At 37.3% G+C, this 20,071-nt stretch overlaps 1 protein-coding gene across 1 annotated transcript in view; it reads right to left on the reverse strand.

Annotated features, from left to right (window-relative positions):
• LOC140598717 (rho GTPase-activating protein 20-like) overlaps positions 1-20,071 on the reverse strand; it is a 41,999-nt gene that overhangs the window by 10,090 nt on the left and 11,838 nt on the right. The window contains exons 4-10 of the mRNA XM_072757243.1: positions 19,126-19,293; positions 11,999-12,148; positions 10,165-10,206; positions 9,444-9,528; positions 5,712-5,789; positions 3,482-3,542; positions 751-939 (exon numbers count right to left, since the gene is read on the reverse strand). Coding sequence (XP_072613344.1) covers positions 751-939; positions 3,482-3,542; positions 5,712-5,789; positions 9,444-9,528; positions 10,165-10,206; positions 11,999-12,148; positions 19,126-19,293 — 773 coding nt within the window. The remainder of the gene's footprint in view (positions 1-750; positions 940-3,481; positions 3,543-5,711; positions 5,790-9,443; positions 9,529-10,164; positions 10,207-11,998; positions 12,149-19,125; positions 19,294-20,071) is intronic.

Consider the following 20,071-nt stretch of genomic DNA (forward strand, 5'->3'; position numbering starts at 1 on the left):
TATACGAAGGCACCAGTTTCCAGAGATGATTTTTAATTACTCAACATTCCCTATGAAGGAAGAGCTTTCCAAAGAAAAGGTGACCAGCAGTGAAAAGCTGAGTTCAAAGTTTCTAGTGCTCAGCTGTGAATGTTTTCCTTTGAAGATTCCTTAACATTGCTTAAATAACTGATTTTTGAAGAGTCCAGAGATGAGCCAAGGTTTCGAAGGATAAGCACATGAGGAACATTTCACCAAATAACCTTGAACACCCGGCCACTTGGCTTTTCTGGGATGTAGTGAGTGCATCACCACCTCCACTCATGTGGGTGCCAGCACTGCACCAGAAGCATCCTGGTCCTGCCACTTATGAAGCTCAGCATTTTAAAGCTTCGGTTTGCTCAACTTTAACATAAATGATGCTACCTACAACTCGTTAAACTAAATATATGATATACTACTCAGCACAAGGCATGGCTCAGGGCAGCCTTGAAAGTGCTCTGAGGGTATAGAGAAAGACAGGAGTTAAAGGTCTTCCCAAAAGATTTAAAACAAGGAAACAACCTTCATAGAAATGAGTTGGGTCTTGATGTCAGACTTTTGAATTTTTCTAAGCTTGATTTTGGGTAGTTTTTGCATTCTTTCCTATACTGTTCCTCCTCATTGATGACAATAAGCTCACCCAGAAAGAATAAACTGTGTGTCTGAATTGTGTTTAAGCATGGAGACATGAGCCAAGGGAAGGCACTTGAAGAAAAGCAAGCGGCTCACCTCTCCCTTGCTTGTTCTGGGCTGGGTGCCTGGGCTTCAGTATGAAATGGATTTGCATCTCTGTGATCTTCTGCTCCAGAAGGAGGGACTCCTGAGTTGGGGAAGGAGAGATGGAGTCCTCTGCTTCCTTTGGCAGTGCTTTAGTAGATGGAAGATGGCTCATTTTAATTCCATAGGGATGTTCATGTCCTGTATGGAAAGAAACCTGAATATTTAAGATGATGGTGATGGCTGTTATCAAACTACCTGAGTGTAAGCATCACCCTATTTGTATATGTTGGTATTTTTCTGGGACTTCTAGATAAAGAAGGCTGTGCCTCCTCAGTGAGCATCATATGCACCCTTGTGGGAACACCTTACAGAAAGCGTGTGCCCAAGAGAAAGATTTTAAGAAGAGAAAACAATTTAAAGCATGTTACTTTGCTTGAAATACATATATTCATGAGTGCAATAAACAATGCTGACTTTTGCTGGGTAACTATCTGAGAATGTTGAAGGTTTTCTAGTTTGTGCCTTGACACTAACTACATCTATACATCTTAGGCAAATTACTTGACCCCGTCGAGCCTTACACTAATTCTTTGAAATGCTTGTCCACACACAAACTTATCAGAGTGAATATATTAATAAGCATTGGTGGTTAATATTCTTATTTTTTATTTTTATTTTTTGGTTAATAAATTTTTAAATATTTGGAGTATATATATATAGAATTGCTATCTTCACTATTCTCTCCAACAGAATGTCAGTCGAACAGATTTTTTGTTCATTTCCTTTTGTCAATTCTCCAGCCAGAGCTACTCTAGAGTAGTGGGATGGGTTGCCCTTATGCTTTATGGTTCCCTTCCACTGCTGCCCTCCCTCTATGGGGTGTCCTGCCAGGCAATGATCAGAAGGAAGGGTGTGCAGAGTGGGAAACCCAGAAGCAAACTGTAAAACGATGGTTAGAGAATAGAAAACCACACCCAGAGCTATCCAGAATTGCCTGCCAAGTGATTTGTTTTGCTCTTTTATGCTTTAAATTGTTTTTCCTCTCTAGAGAATTCTCAAAGACCCTATGAAATGATATGGATTTCCTTTTTTAAGAATAGAATGAAAATTCTCATTCTGTCATTCCAGATTTATTACTGAATGTACCTAAAGGAGCTTTTGCTGTTCTTTTCATCCGTCATGAATGCAATGTTCACAAGAATCACAGGGACTTCGCTCCATTAAGGAAAAAGAAGCTTCTATGACAGCAATACAACCAAACCAAGATAACCAGGAGTTAATCCACAATTGAGAATTGAGAGTATGTTTTAAAAAATGCATTTTTGAATGCTCTAATGGATCATCATGAACGACAGGCTCTTCAGATTCCTTAGAGCTGCGTTCGTGTGTGAAGCTATTCAAATTCTCAAAAGTTACCATCTACATCATTTTATCTAAATTAATGCACTTTATTGAAACATATATAAGTATTTAACTTTTTTCCTTTTTACTGCTAACCAACTATTTTTTTATATTTTATTTATTTATTCATGAGAAACAGAGAGAGAGAAAGAGGCAGAGACACAGGCAGAGGGAGAAGCAGGCTCCATGCAGGGAGCCCAACGTGGGAGTCGATCCCAGCTCTCCAGGATCCCACCCTGGGCTGAAGGCAGCGCTGAACCACTGAGCTGCCAGGGCTGCCCCTGTCCAACTTTTACAAAGATGTCAACATTAATTCAAAACAGGAAGTGGTACTGAGGGGTTTTGTTCTCAGTGATGAGCTTTGTGACTCTATAGTCTAAGACTGGGAATATATATTTTGCAGAAAGAAATTGGTTGTTTTTTAAAAAAAGGAAATTGGTTGTTTAGATTTCCAGATTATTTGAAAAAGAGTTATAGCTTCACAGGTTTATTAAAAGGATAAAAAAATTTCATGTAAGAAGGAATGCTTTAAGATTTCTAGAAGAGATTATTGTCACCATTACCATCCATTACTATACTTCAAGGCCTGCTACCAATCCTGTCTTCTTTTTCTTTTTTTTTAAACCCTTCCATTACTGGAAACATTAAACAATTTTGCTAATCCAAAGATTTTTTTTTTCAGAGAACTTGTGCTAATAACTATTTTAGAAGAGGTGCAATCTGTTTATCAATAACCTTAAGAACAGTGATGGAAAAAACCTGAGAAACAGCAAAGTGCAGTCGATTTCATCAGTGAAGATGAGAGGAGTTTAAATGTGATTATCTCATTTTCCTTATGATGCAGAGAAAACTGGGCACAGGGCAGGGGTGTTAAATACATATCTGTACCTGGATTCAGAGACATAACTGGATTTTAGAGAATTCTCACAAATAGAGGCTTCTTAGCAGTTAGGAACTAGAATTCAAAATTGACATATGAAAAATAAATGTATGGGAAAAATTCCAATCCATTTTGCTTTCATACCTAATGAGTAAATAAGTAAGTAAATAGTAAATAATCACACTTTTTCAAGACAGCTCTGTTTGTCAGGTAAAAAGAAGTAGAAACAAAAATTTACATTTCTCTCCCTCACTAAATCATAGCTGCTGAATGAAGAGATGTTATCAATGCCTGGGCAACAGTACCTGGTAATTCTTTATTAAACATGTGAGTGAATATTGCATGTGATTTTCACTTTTAAGGATTTTGAAGCTTAAGAAAGAACAACCATTACTTTGAAACTTAGAGTTACAATTTTGAACCTAATCAATCCCATCTTAGATTTTCCCTGACACTTACCAATTAGTGGAAGTTTTTCCTTGCCAGAACTCGCCCACAGCTGGAAGTCGTTCTCAGAGCCCTTGGAAACAAAAAGAACTAGGTGTCAAAACATATCTTTCACAGTACTTGAAGAACACATTTCCTTAGCATATCTGTGTTTCCAAAAAGAAAGAATTGGGGCCAGGATAAATGGTATTTGGTCCATGGAGGTAGCTATAGTACTTGTTAACTAGTTCCCCTCACAGCTTCCAATAGACTGTCCCAGATTCTTGTAATTTTTGATAAAGACCGGGAAACCACAGTACAGCCAGCCCCTCACTTTGTGGGTGGCCCATGGTGTAAGAAATGAGATTTGTGTCCCTTTACTATGGAGTAAAAGTCTCATCTCAGAGTCCTCTCTTCTGCTGTCTCTAGACTCCTTGGATAGCGTTGGCCTTTGTCTCCAAATGTCCCTGCCCAGAGATGCATGTTGTCCAGAGAGCCATATACTCTGCTATGACTAATCCTGAGCAAAGTAACTTGAGAGGCATCAATAGCTCAGCAGCCCTGAGCCAAAGGAGACAAATGCCCAAGAGACATTGAGGAGATAGTGGACGGAAGTCTGCCACTGGCTTTGGGGCAGGCAAACTCCACTTTAGGGAGAGAAAGGATGAGGACTCTAGGCAGCATGTCAGATGCAGAAAATGATTACTCCCAGCACAATTATTGCCCAGTAATACTGAAAATCCCAATTGTTTGAAACAAACAATTCTAAATTATAAAGATTGCTGAACTATTTTAAAGAGTCTTCCTGGAGACTAAAGCAAAAAAACGTTTGAAATGGAATTATTGGTAATAGTTATCATGTGCCCTTGACTCCTGATTAAAAATCATGGCCTTCACCTTATGAAGGAATGTCATAGGTATGGGCACAGACACAGATACACACACACACACACACACACACACACACACACACACACAGCTAAATCTGCTCAAGATTGTGTTGCAAATAAGAAGTAAGAGCTAATAAGGTAGGGTAGGGTTTGGAAATGCCATGCTGGAATCCTTTAAATCAGGTTTACATAAAGCCAAATAAGCCCAGTTCTTCATTAAAATAGAAATTCTTTGCCTAGTGACATTGATCGCTTTAAGTAAAGAAAATCACAAACATGAAATAAAATGAGTTAAATCATTAGTCAATCTCCCCACCTTCATCCCTCAAACCACTCACTCTCTTTTCCAGGATTTAATTCTTACTTAGGGTTTCTATATCATACAGGTTAGAAACGTATGTAAAGATGTGCTTTAGTCAGTACATATAAATTCAATTTTATTTTGGATGTATTATTAAATGTTGTTTGTACAGAAATCATTGATTTCTTCTGCCAAATTCTCGTTGCTCTGAAATTTTAAAGGCCTTTATTATACCATTGGCTCAGATAGAATTTACAAACCATCTTATGATTATGTCACATCACATTTACAGAGGATTTTGGATAAGAAGCTGTGCTTTCCAAGTGCTCCCTTTGGTTCTCTCCATCTATCACTGTCCCTCTTTTTTCCCTTATAAAACCTCATCCTCAAATATCTTTCTCTTTCATAAAAAGAGATCAGCCCCAGATCCATGGTCTTATTCAGAACTTGTCTTTGTCTTTACCAGTTGCTAAAGGGTATGAGCTGCTTCATCCTCAGGATCTGCATCAAAAGGAGGTAGCTTGTAGCCATGTAGTCTTTATGTCAAAATGTACAACAGAACATGTAATTTAGGATTCATTAAACGGATTGAGTCCTTCCTTGTGTGATAACTAGGGTCAATAGGGATGGAGACGTATCAGAATTGAAAACACAGAAAGAAGAGTCCAATAGAGGAGGAAATATTTAGAAATTTAGAAACAACAATAAAAAAGAAACTTAGAAACATCTTTATTGTCTGTATTTAAAATATATACAGTAAACTGCATATTGTTATTAGCACTCTAAAATTATAGTCCAATTTTAGGCTATAACTTTGAATTTGCAGAAAATTTCAAATGGGAATATAAGAATAGCACTCATGTATAAGCTAATACTATAGCTTCGCTGCCTTCAATTTCTAAAGTTGGAAGGAAAAATATGAGTATGTTATCCACAATAATCAGCTGTCTTATGATGGGAGGTGCACAACACCTACACACACACACACACACACACACACACACACACACACTCACAAAACTCAAAAGTCAAAGTTGGTTCGTAAACTAAAAATAGATAGTAGGCAACTTACGGTTATTCCCAGCATTGTTAGTAACATGTTGATAGTGTCATTTGCTGTGTCGGAATTTGTCACTGTTACAGTTACGGACTGTAAAAAATAAATAAGAAAAATTGCTACAATTTTTTTAAAATTTAAAGCATGTGACCAAATAATTGTCAAATTATTATCCATACTCCAAAAGTAAAGCTTGTTTCCAGGTAATGACAAAGTAAAGCACGTGTAGAACACGAACCCTTAATTATAATTTCATTTTTTTATATAACATGAAGCTAGTAGGAAACATGTCAGTAAAACATATATTTCCCTCCAAGAATTTGTGGCATACAAAATACAGCAGCTGAAGCAAGGAAGAGAAAAATTGAGAATTCTAAGAGGGCACATGGGGTGACCCTCAGCTCCATAAGGCTATTTCCAAAATGGTGGGAGGGGGATAGTATTAAAGGAAGGCACTAGATACTTTCCTCTCTTACTGAGTTGTGTTTGTATAGTATGGCTTAGTTCCTTTGTTTGTTTGTTTCTGGGTTTTTTTTTTTTTTGGCTTAGTTCCTTTGTAATTACATAGTCGGTTTCAGTAAAATCAGGTAAGAACTGGCTATGAAAGACACTTTTTAAAAACTACTATTTAGTCCATATTTTCTTTGTCAGGCATCATGGTTAACTAAGACTTCCATTGTTGCAATCTCTTAAGACTGATGAATCTAGGAAATGAGACTGGAAATGTTAGAAGTTGATGTTCCATTCACAACTCTGCCAGCGAGTAGGTACTTCTAATAGCTCTCTATCAGACCATACATTGAGAAACTGCTCCATACAACTAGGAAAAGTTTAAAGAAAATTTTCTGAAAGGGGTTAATAGCAATCTGAGATGGATCTATAAGACTATCTGAATTACAAACTATCTGAATTACAAAAATTACGAAAGTCATATAAGAGAATATGTAACCAGAACATTTACTATGCATACAGTTTTTATAACATGTTTAGGCAATGGGGCCTGTGTCCTTCGGGAAACAGTGCATAAAGAAGAAACAGCACAAGTGGACACCCACAGGCCTTGAAAATATTAAAAGCAAAGTTAAAAGAAACTCTTTCATAAATCACTCCTTGTCCTTTCATTGTATTTTTCTTCTTATGAATTGAATGCAATTGCTTGATATCACAGATGGTCCCAAAGTAATTCAATAATCATTCAAATAGCAATTCAAATAGTAATTTAAGGGATGTATGTATATTTTCCTGCATGTTGTAGGTTCTCCCAACAGACAAATTCCATTAGATAGAACTCTCTCTAAACAAATAACTTCAGAAAAATAAACTATTTTTTGAAATAATTCAAAAGAAAAAGAAAACTTAGGTTATGTTCATGAGTCAAAACTGTTACTTAATATATGAAGAACCAGGAAAATGAGATCAATTTTCAAGAGCTGAAGCCACACCTGAGATGATCTCGATGCTTAGACTATTAGCCAAACACAGCTATTACAATAATGCTCAATGATACAAATGAAAATATGTTCACATTAAACAAAAATAGAGGCATCATAGTATAGAAATAAGAAGTATTAATGACTTTTCCTTATTTGAGAGGAAAAATATTTAACATAGAAATTTTTATCGGAAAAATATTTTTATTTATTTATTTTTTTTGAAAAATATTTTTAAAAAATTTATTGACTAGGCTACATTGCATAATGGATATGATGAAAAGAAGTCAGTGATTTGAAAATAGATACTAGAAATTATCCAGTGTGAAGAAGAAAAGGGGGGAAAAGACTGAAAAAAAATTACAGAGCCTGAGGGATCTCTGAACAATGTGAAAGTGTCTGATATGGAAAGAATGGAACTGTCAGGAGGAGAGAAAGAGAAATAATGAGGAAGGAAATATTTGATGAAATAATGATTAAAATTTCCCAAATTTGGTGAAGACATAAATTTACAAATTCAAGAAATTCAGAATATGTCAAATAGGACAGATTCAAAGACAACCATGCTTAGGAACTTCATAGCCACTCTGCTAAAAACCAAAAATAAAGAGAAAACTTGAAAGCGGCTAGAGAAAAAAATGACAAATCACCTACTGAGGATTAATGTTTAATCACAGACTACTCATCAGAAAGCATCAAGACCAAAAGACTGGAACATCTCTAAAGGACTAAAAGGAAAAAAATTTGCAAACAAAATTCTACACCCCCAAAAATATCCTTCAAGAGTCAGTGTGAAATAAAGCCATATTCAGATAAAAGAAATTAAGTAAATCTGTTTGCAGCAGTTCTGCACAGGGAATGCTAAGAATCATCTTTCTAGGATGAAGTGAAACAGTGCAGTGGGAAACTTGGATCTTTAAGAATGGGTGAAGAACATCAGAAATGTTTATTTCACCAAAACTATACCTCAATAAAGTTGATTTTTAAAAATCTCAAGGTAATTTTCCAAGGAAAGTTCTGAATGTAAACCACTGCCACAATTGATATCAAAGGCAGAGACAAGAATGTGCTCTGCTGCTAGAGAATTCTCTCTCCTTCATGCAGTGCATCTAGCTGGCACTTAACAACAGATCAAACTATTTGCATGGCTTTTGCTTTAGCCAGGAATACCTTTTTTGTTCCACCTTCAAATGCTGTTTTGTGTGATCTAGAGCTACTTCGAACTATAACAACAACCACAAAAAATACCATTTAAAGATACCCAAAGTATCTTGTTCATCACTGTAAATGTCTTGGTTACTGTACTACAATTTCAGAAATCAAATTTTACACACAAAACTGGGCCAATTGGTTTGATTTTTTCCTCCCCACAGTATAAAGAAATTGAAATAGAAATATGCTGATCCCTTAAAAGTGTCATCCCTCTTAGTTCAATTCAATCCTGATATTCCTTGGAACAAAAGACTTTTTGAAACTCCTCTGCATTTGACATAACTACTCAATAAAACACCTGATCCTTAAGTGGATCCTGTACTAGAAAGGAGACATTATTGAGGTCAACCGACAAAATGAGAATGGGAATGGCAGAGTAAAGTATTACGCCAAGGTTAAATTCACTAAAGGTGATAACTGTAGAATATCTTTATTCTTAAGAAATACTTAGGTTTAAGGAAAAAGGGCTATAGTATATGTATGACCCTCAAACATATGTATACACATACATGTAATAGACACAGAGAAAGAAAATAAATGATAAAGCAAATGGAATAAAGTGTTACCAATAGATGAATCTGGATAAAGAGTATACGGGGTGTTTTTTGTATTACTTTTATATTTACAACTTTTCTCTGAGTTTATAGTTATACTAAATAAAATATCTGGAGGGGAAAAAGGACTGTGGAGACAATCCAGACCATTCTGTATGTAAGTGGTGGCCCTTGGAAAAAATGATGGTTCCTTCTAAATCACTGTATTACAAGCCACTATAAGCAATTAGAAGGATCCAGAGAAATGTCATAGACACATAACATCCAATACTCTTTCCTTGCTTAAGCACTGTAGTATGTATTCCTCTTGCTTCATGTTACCTAGGACACAGTTTTTAGGTCTATAAAGAAGTACATGGAGAGGGGGAAAATACATTTTTCCTCATGGCACTTTTCTAAATATTCTCTCTCTCTTCCTACCTTTTGCTCTCTCCTTCCTCTCTCCCCAACTCACTGCTTCCTCCCTCTCTGTGTCTCCACCTCTATCCCATTTTTTCATTCAGTCAGAATTAGGAACTCAGAATTTAATTGTTGGTCTTAAAAATACTTACACAGGCACAGTTCTTGATGTTCTCAGTGAAGATTTTGAGGGGAATGCTTTTTGGCTGCTCCTTCTCTTTGGCTAGCATGATGTACCTAATCCAATTCGATAGTAACCCAAAAGAGAGTAGGATAAATTACCTTACTTTCAAATCAATTTATGTTGATCATATTTTCAACATACTTCGTTATTTTTAAATGCATATAAATAAGCTCAGCAAAAAAAAAAATTGGGGGTTGGAAGGAAACATGCAAAAATATTTCAGGAAAATAAGCTGTGACTAGGAAAACAATAGATCACTCTTGTCATGTGAGATTTGACCAGCAGATCCAGGCACCAAAGCTTTCCTGCCTAGACCGGAGGTCATACTAGCACCTTCAAATGTAGGAATGAGAAGTTGCTTTGAGCATTACTTGGTAGGGTAAACTGCACTTATGGAAATTTAATATATGTTTTGAGAATAATGTTAGCTATAATCATGAGGTTGGAAAGTGGGGGAAGATGAGAGTAATAACCAGAATTTCATAAAAAAAAATAAGCAATATATGGATGTAAAGGAGAGCAGGTTATTTGTAGTAATGGGCAGGGTACAATTAAATAAGAAATCATTGGAGGATAGTGTAACAATTCGTACTAAGGGGAGGGAACATAGTTTGGGGGCACTGCTTTGAAGAGATCTACATTTTTTTCATCATGGGTTAAAGACTTATAATATTACACTGACAAAATACCTTTGAAGGTAAGAACGCCATTTTTCCTTTTGTTCTGAAGAGCTGCAATTTAAAAAATGAGAAGAAAAAAATTGAGGAACGTACGATACTCCTACTAACATATTAAGATCACCACTCCAGACTAAAAATATGAGCAGCCCGTTGTTAAGGGATGTGGATGTGTAAATTGTACTCCCCTTAGAGTGGTTTTGATGGACTCCACTCTTCTGTGAGTGGTATTAAAGCAATGGGAAGTAGATCCTAAAGAGGGAGAAAAGTTGATTTCAAATCTGAAAACTTAATTGTGACTATGTGATGCAAGCTATGAGATCACGGGCACGTTGTTAACCACTCTGATATTTAGTTTCCAGAACTGGAAAGGGGTTAAATTATAGCTCAGAGTGTTCCTGCAGCTGCAAGGGCTATTCAGATATAAAGAATATTACCATTCAAATTAAATCACATTTAAGAAATTTAGCAATTTGATGGAACTGTCTTGGCTCAGAAACAAGAATATCTTTTTTGGAAAAAAACACCTGTAATAGTTTTATTTCCTTATGCATATGGCAGATTGTAATATGTTAAATTAGTTCCTAAAAACCTTATTCTTCATCACTGTGATCTTCTGAGAAAGATCAATCCCCTGACGCAAAATTACCAAAGATTAATATTTTCTCTGCTGAAATTTTCACAGCATTTAATATCCAAAGTTGCAAATGTCTTAAGGCTCATTCACACGTGGACTTATCACTTACCAGCATTCTTTTTTATTGTGGTAAATTACACATAAAAGAAAATTGACCATTAGTGACCTTTACTATATTCATCGTTCTGTGCAACAATCGTGACTGAACATGTTTATCACCCCAAAGCAAACATGTGTCTATTAAGCAGTCACTCTCCCTTCCCTCCTGTCCCTAGCTCCTGTACCACATTTTGTATATTGTTGATAAAAACTTGGTTTCTTCTTTCTTTCTTTCTTTCTTTCTTTCTTTCTTTCTTTCTTTCTTTCTTTCTTTCTTTCTTTTTCTTTCTTTCTTTCTTTCTTTCTTTTGGGACAACTACAACAGAGTGAGGTTCAAGGTCTCCTCTCCAAGATCCTGCCCTCTGATTCCCAGGAGGTATCTGCATGTTTAAATCACCGGAATAGATTTCTTGAGCAAGTACTATTAAAGGGTCCCATTAAATTTGAGAAATTGCTTTTACACTCCCAAGTTAATTCCCTTAACAACAGTATGTAATTATACAAATAAATTGATCATGCCATTGAATACTAGGTTGCCTGAATTGCTGTGTACAGATTATCTTAGTTGGTAACGATCTGAAACAAAATATGATTCCATTGAGGCACTAAACTCAGATTATTCATTTGATTCCATTGAGTAGAGTTTAGTTGTGTAAGACACATTCTTAGGCTGACATGAGGATGGGAATGTGGCTCTCGACCCTGGATATCCTGAGCAGACACCTCTGAGTTTACAGGGATCATGCCACACTTGCATCTCTGTTTGAAACATCCACACCCCAAGCCTCATTCCTGTTTTACGCAGTTGCACTTAACACACTGCTTTCTTCTCCTCACCCCACTCCACCAAAATCTCGCAGGTCATCATAAAGGTAAGACAACAAAATTTGAAAAACCATTGATCAAAACCGAAGGAAATTACTCCAGTAGTTCCCACTATACATTATCTACTTGTTTCCTTGTGGATATAAGCACCTTCTTACGCAGAGTACAAGGCAAAACAAGTGTCATGGGAGGTCAAGAAGTGAGTCACCAGCTTGGTAGACAATAGATTACAATGTTATCCTTTTCAAGCCATGTAGATACAGGACACCAAGGCATCGGTCTTACCTGAAGGTGGCCACGAAGTTCACCGTGGGCCAGCCCAACACAAAGGACCTCCCAGAACGGATGTTGGCATCTCCCACTGTATCCATGCAGTTGGCAATCCACATGGTGTTCAGTGGTATTTTCTTTTTTATCTTAAAGTTTTTCTTATACCTAGAAAGATCCCAAACAAGACCTCTGTTAGTTCATTTCAAAAATGTTATGGGAGCAGCTGTGCTCTTTAGAGACCAGTTCTCACTGCTCCAGGGCAAATCATGTCTCCCGCATCTCTATTACCCTCTGTGCACACACAGAAAATGGTTAGATGGGCCTTTGCAATGTGTGTGTTGAGCAAACTCTGGCTTGGAAACCTGAAAACACTTCCTCTAAAGGCAGCAAATAGCCATATTTTTGAATGGTGAGTATTGAGTAACCACTGTATATTTTAGAGCTTTGTAGGAAAACCATTCATTCATTTTCTATTGCTGGATTTGTTACTTATTACAGATAATTTTTATGGCTAATATTGCAGTTAATTATTCATTTATGACTTGCATACTTCAAAAAGTGTTTGAGGGGCTGAAGAAAGGTACCTGATACATGACTTATAAAAACAGTTATATGCTTTTTTTTTTTTTTCCTTAAGAGAGACAAACCAGCGGCACCTGGGTGGCTCTGTCAGTCAAGCATCCAACTCTTGGTTTTGGCTTGGGCCACGACCTCAGGCTCTTGAGATCATGCCCCTGTGTAGGGCTCCCCATTCAATGAGTCGGATTCCTCGCTCCCTCTGCCCTGCCCCCCACTCATGTTTACTCTCTCTCTAAAATAAATAAATAAATAAATAAATAAATAAATAAATAGATAAATAAATAAATAAATAATCTTTTCAAGAGTGTGAGGAAGACAGATGAAATCGAAACAAAAACATAAGCTTGGATCAGAAAGATTTAAAAGTTACTTTCAACGTTAATTTACAAAATATTTTCTAGCCTTTGAAGCATAGGTTATTTTCAATTTCCCTTCTTAAAATTTTGTCCATACCATTTTCCCTTAGATTCTGGCTAAAACAAAAAAATTGTTAGCCTACAGACTGAGCCCAACTGAAAAATCATCCATCCATCCATCCATCCATCTGTCCATCAATCAATCCAAGATCAGTGGTCCGGAGGTCTTATATGTAAGTCATGGATACTTCCCGTTTCTCTGAGGAATAAGAAGGGGTGAAATGGGTTTTTGATAATTTCTACCTAATCCTCTTTGACCTCAAAGATGAAAACCACCATTGATTTATTTTGGCTGATTAATTGATTAATTTGGTTAATTCATAACTTTGACTCGCAGGTGGGCTTGAGATTTAAATAGTTACAAGTCCTATAAGGAATGCCTGGGGAACTTGGATCCTCCACTCTGGAACTCCTTACTATTCAGAAACACATGTGGAAAACACTGAACTAAACTGAGATGAAAGCCACCTCATGTGCAAAAATCCCTATGGCTCCACTGATTCATGGAACAATTAGAGCTAAACTCTTCAGTGGGATTTATGAAATAAAAAAAATCTTTTAGGAAGCCCACTTGAAGGATAATCTAGATTCAAACTTAGGACACAATGAATATAAATATGATGGATACCAACATCTTTCCACATTTTTTTATTTCAACATTACACCCAAGTGCCTGTATCTCTGTGCTTGAAGATTTTTATGGAACATAGTCAATTAACAGATAAAATCATTTTTCTAGATAGTAATTCCAAAGGCATTGTCACGTCAAAAATATATGGCCAAGGGGAATGATAGACAGGTATCTGCTTGTTCTTACACATTTTTTTCTTTCTAATATAGGTATCTGTGTATATACAGACCCCTAAGATCCTGTGTGGAAACTTCCAAATACATTGACCTGGAAAAATCCATCCAATAACCTTAGTTCAATAAGGCACCAGGATTAGTTGAACCAAGGAATTTTCCTAGAGCCCAGTGTGTGGTTTCTACTCTCCTACAACGTTTTGAACACTTATCATATGCCAAGCTCTGTTCTAAATATTTTATAAATATAAATATAAAAAATTTAATCCTCAAGCAACTACACTAGATGGTCTCTATTAGCTCCATTTTACAAATAAGGAAACTCACAGAAAGTTTAAATAAATTGTCAAATGCAGGAGACAGGGTTTGAACCCAGACAGCCTAACTCCTAAGCCCATGTTTGTAACCACTTGACCGTGAAGTAACCTTTTCATCTTTCCTACCCTCATCCTCATTTCTGTCCCCAGAGCCATCAGGCTTTCTCGTGGGATTTACACTGGGAGTGAGAGGATAAATCTCAAGGCATTATATCAATAAAACCAGTTGCTAGCTTGGAAATATTTACAACGTGTACAACAAAGCTTTATACTTCAATAGATTCTTCTAATGTCTTACTGTGTTTCCTTACTCTCAATCACTGACCCAATTGGATTATCTCAGCAGAAATTAGAAAGTGTTAATCTACTGTAAACTGACTCAAGAAGAAGAGGAGGAGAACTGCAGTTTTTATTTCTAAAAATAGTCATTTATTATAGTTGTATTAACATGATGTCCTTCTTGCTTTCCACTACCTTAATCTTTATGCCAGAAGGTAAGCCCCAGTGAACTGTGGAGTTTTGCAGGATTCTAGGGAGATTTCCTCTGTTCCAAGATAGAGGCATTCTCTTACAAATGTTGGGAGAAGGGGTCATAGTCTATTCTGTAACTATTCGTCATTTCACCGACAGTGAGTTAATAGTCATCTTCATCTTTTGACCAAATTAAATTCATTTTTTATTTCATTTCTACATTCCTTAATAACTAATGATGAGGAATGTGATGTTTAAAAAGGGTGAGATCTAAGTTCAGTCCCTTTTTCTAAATTATTCACGGGTCTCTACTAGTACAAATACCTTAATATTTTATCAAATAGATACTATTCTCTCTTTTTTAAAGATTTCATTTATTTATTCATGAGAGACACACACAGAGAGAGAAGGCAAAGACATAGGCAGAGGGAAAAGCAGGCTCCCTCTGGGGAGCCTGGTGGGGGACTTGATCCCAGGACCCCGGGATCATGACCTAAGCCAAAGGCAGACACTCAACCACTGAGTCACCCAAGGGCCCCAAGTAGATACTGTTCTTAAAAATAACATAATTTTTATTTCAATTTTTAAAGTACTTTAAAGTACTTTAATTTTTAAAGTAATTTTTATTTGAAAAATAACTTATTTAGCATTCTAATGAATATCAAAAGTGATAAGGAAGGTTCCATTTGACTTCAATTCTTGCGAACACAACTTTCTAGTGTATGAAAGAAGTGACAAAAATCCCCAAACAATTTTCACTATTATTAACATCTTGTACAACTAGAGAAATAGAATTTCTTTGTGAAGAAACAAACATTTAATTCCCCTCATTGTTACACACAAGCCAAAATTCACTAATTCTGACCGAAAAATTGGTAGAAATTAATCAACTATTTATTCAACTTCTGTTAAATTCTGTAGTGTCAACCTAAAGATGAGAGAGTCTCCAGCTGAAGCCTGAGGGTGAGCTGAGGTAAAATGGAACCTGGGTCACCCTACCCCCTTTTTATTGCTAATTGGAAAAATTAGGCACTAAACTCAGATTATTCATTTGAATAGATTGATTGAGGGTATTGATTCCTCCATGTAAGACCAAGGCATGACAGGGATTAAATATGTTGGTTACTTCAGGGGCTATTTCTTTTTAGTTTTTACTTCTAGAAAAAAAAGGTAAATTTTTTCATATTAACAGTGATCATAAATATACCCAAATATTTACTATGGGAATGATCTCATAGTAGTTTTCTAAAGATTGTGGCAGGCATTAAGTGCTGCCTGCTACTGCTATGGATGAAATGGTGTCTCCCTCCCACTGCTTTCCTGCCTTCTTACCATAAAGCCCTCTCTGCCAATATCATCATGTTTGGAGATAGAGCTTTTGAAGGTAATTAAGTTTAAATGGGATCATCAAGGTAAGGTCCTAATCCAGTAAGATGGATGGTCTTGTGAGAAGTGGGAGAGATCTGTATGTGTGTACATACATGCATTGAGGTAATGCCTTGGGGCACACAGTGAGAAGGCAGCCACGTGCAAGCAGAAAAAGAGCTCTCACCAGAACCTGACCATGATGATATCTCGAACTCGGAATTCTAAAATCTGTGTTCTCTCTATATCAAAGACCTTGGCTTAAATATGAAACTCAAATGCCTGTGATCACTTACATTTTCTAATATTACCAATGTATAATATAAAGTATATAAGATAAACTTTTGGGAACCGAGTCCCTTTCAACGAACATTAACAAATAAATTGATAAAGATTTTGTCATATAAAAACCCTTGAGTAGACATAAGGACATATCTCAAAAGCAATATGTGAAAGATGAAAAATGTTCAACTTGTTTTGTCTTAATGAACTATTCGAAATAAAAATTCAGCCCTTCAATAGAGGCAACTCTCTAGTGGAAAAACAACACTATCTTTATATAAAAATCTTTTTAGCAGAATATCGTAGGCTCTGTAAAACCCGCTGAGAGGTAGGCAGCACCCAGGACAAGAAATAGTTCTGGTAAGAAAAGGAAAGTCTTCTCCTCTCCCTAAAGGCTATAATACTTACAAAGATGAAAAAAAAGAAGAACATATTCCCCTTACAAATTGAATATGAGTGGTCTGCAAGGTCCTAACAACCAGGAAATGAGTTTGCTATTTGTTAGCATGTCTCTTGGGCTAAGGATGGAAAGGTACAACATGGTATGTGAGGAAGAACATGGCCTTGTGATGAAGGCAGGCCTGGGTTGGAATCTCTTGCATGATTTCCCTATGTATGACTGGACCATTTCTGAGACTTCCTCTGTCCCCATTTTCATCTCTGCAGCCTGTTGATGATAAAAAATATGGGCCTTGGAGTGCTGTGAGAAAAATTTTCTTTATGCATGAGAGATACACAGAGAAAGGCAGAGACATAGGCAGAGGGTGAAGCAGGCTCCCTGTGGGGAACCTGATGTGGGACACGATCCCAGGACCCAGGGATCACGACGTGAGCCAAAGGCAGATGCTCAATCACTGAGAAACCCAGGTGGGTGAGGCATCTGTGATGTTCCTAGTGTGGTTCCCAGCATGCATCCCGCATATTTTGGTCTCCCATACTCACTTTGGTTAAATAAAGAGAATGGTAACTAGTCTGCATTTTTAAAATAATGACATGGGCCTCTATCAAGAGGAAGAGAGTCTTTCATATGGACCTCATGCCAAGGCCTGGACATTCTTTTTCTCTTTGGCCTCCTTATGACATCACCACCCTCGAAGTTACATCTATGGGCAATTTCCCTAGTCTCAAATATATTTTACTACTATCTTTGCCTCTGATTTTTTGATAGCTATATTTCCTTCATTTTTCAATTCGCTAAGCGTTCTGATCTATTTGTTACCAAGCAGACTGGAGTTAGTTGTTCACTCAATGTAAAGGAAGGGTTGCTTTCAATAGTGAAAGAATCTAGGTGTTCATGGAATGTTGTATGAAATTCAGGAAAAAAGAGAGAATAGAAATGGTAGCACCACATAGTGAATAAAAGCCTGTGCTTTGAAATAAATAGACCTGATTTCAAATGTAGACTCTGTCCATTACTAATATGGTAACCTGGGCAGATCCATTAGACCTCTGAGCATCAAGGTTCTCCAATATAAAAATACTCCCATCTCACAGGGTCGTTGTAAGGTTGGACAAAATTAGGTACATAAAGTTTTTTAGCATAGTATCTGACATGTAGTAAGCCCCTGATAAATTACTATTAATGTAACTCAGATGAGTATAGCATTTTGCCAAATTATTACTAGCATGTCTTACCTATGACATGGCATAACTGGGATCTAGGGTGAAAGCAGTAAAAAAAAGAGGGAGTTAGTTTTTTCGCAAGACCATAGCTTCTTGATATTTTGTTTGTGGGAGTGTTCTTTGTCTTCCATGTTTTGTGAATAATGCAAACAGAGATGGAGTAAGTAAACAGGTGACCTTCCATGAACTGCTCCCAGACGTTTATTGAGCAATCATCATGTTCTAGACTGGATATTCGATGCATTTGTGTTCAGGGTTGAGAGGAAAGTGCACACAGTCGATTCTTTCTCCTAGATTCCATCTATCTGCTCCATGTTTTTTTTTTTAAAGATTTATGTATTTATTCATGAGAAACACAGAGAGTAGAGAGAGAAGTAGAGACACAGGCAGAGAGAGAAGCAGGCTCCCTGCAGAGAGCCTGATGTGGGACTCAATCCTGGGTCTCCAGGATCACGCCCTGAGCTAAAGGCAAAGATAAACCCCTGAGCCACCCGGGTTAACCTGCTCCATCTTTCCTTTTTACTAAACTGCTAAGATAGAGCCCTGATACCATCCATCAGGACTATGGCCTCCCCTAACTACTCTCCCTGCTTCCACTCTTGCTTACCCATCCATCTATTATCTAGCAACAGTCAGAAAAATTTGCTAGAAATATAAATCAGATTTGGTCAGTCCCCTAGTTAAAAATCCTTTGGCAAAATATTTCCACTTTTTTACCATGGCCTGTGAAGACCCTGTGTGACTAGACCCCTGAGCATAGTATCATATCTGATAGCATGGCCTATGCTCTGGGCTCTAGTCAAATCAGGCTTCCCTGAGCCCCTCTCTCTGAGGGGTCAGATTGTACCCACGTAGGCCTGCAAGTCCCTCAGCCTCGACGGCTCAGGCACATTGTCTGGGAATGTGGCTGCTTCTCTTCTCATAGATTTGGTTTTAATGCTCCACCTCAGAGAAGCCCTCCTAGACTATTCCTCTCTAACACGTTCCCACCCTCTCCGCACAGCCCCCTATCCACCTTCTATCAGCAGCACTAATCATTATCATTCCCCCTCTTATTTTGCCATTTGTAAGTCCCAGGCAGGAGAGACATTGGCCTGTCACATTGGCAATTGTATTTGCTGCAGGGACATGACACAAAACAAGACCTCCAGAAGTACTCATGGAATGAAGGATTCAAGCATTGGCAAACACAAAAGGGAAAAAATGTAATGTTTTCGTATAGTAAGGGTTAATGGGAATGCAATTTTTTGGAGAATCACAAGAGCACCAAACATGGTACACCTACTTGGTATTAGACATCAGTAATAAATCGCTGTACAAGAAAAGCTGCCACTTCTTCCTCCTCCAGCCTTTCTTGAGCTCAACGGGACCATGGATGAGCAGGGTACGAGTGGCACCCTCAGATGATGTAGTGCTTTCGCTGTGGGTGTCCACCTCCACAGACGAGCTCTTCCTACAACACATCAAACACAGAGCAGCTAGTTACTGGTCAAATACACAATATAGTTTAATGCCAAGTTTCAAGGTTCACACAACACTAAAATGTAGTCTCAACCCCCAAAGCAGAGCTCCAGAGCTCAGAATCAGGGATTCCTGAGTTACCGAAAGCTATAGAAAGTGGTGAGGTCACTTGGGAAACTGATGCAGAGGGAGGACAGTTTCAAGGACAAAGCCCTTGGGCCTGCCAATACTTAGAGGTGTGGTGGAGAAAGCAGCAAAGCTCATTGTGAGCCATTAGGTAGGCAAAAGCCAAGAAGCCAAAGGTAGAGCACATTACAAGAAGGTGAATGAACAACAACAATAAACAGGACAACTTGTGGCCTAATATAAAATAAAACAACGTGTGAAGAATCAATTACAAATTGCTTTTATGTTAAGATAAAATGAAGATAACTGAAGATCCTGGAAGTTGACCCCCATCTTATCTAATTCAATATTCAAAATTGGGGTAAAAATTCTCAAAGATCAGCAAAAATATTGGAAACCTCAGAAAGTTTCTGCACACAAGAGTTTAGCTATTACTTGGCTGAGCTCTGACAGGAATTCCTGGTCAAAATAGGTACTAAAACAACACAATTGAACAGAATGTAAAAATTCTTTCATAACTAGGACAGGTATTTTCATAGACCCACTGAAAATTCTGTCTCATGGAGAGAGAGAGTTGGCTCTCTCGTGGAGCCAAGAAAGTGTCTCCGCCTCCCCCAAGGATGTATAAAGCCTGCTCCCTTCTG

Source organism: Vulpes vulpes, chromosome 4 (assembly GCF_048418805.1).
Source record: "Vulpes vulpes isolate BD-2025 chromosome 4, VulVul3, whole genome shotgun sequence".
NCBI lineage: Eukaryota > Metazoa > Chordata > Mammalia > Carnivora > Canidae > Vulpes > Vulpes vulpes.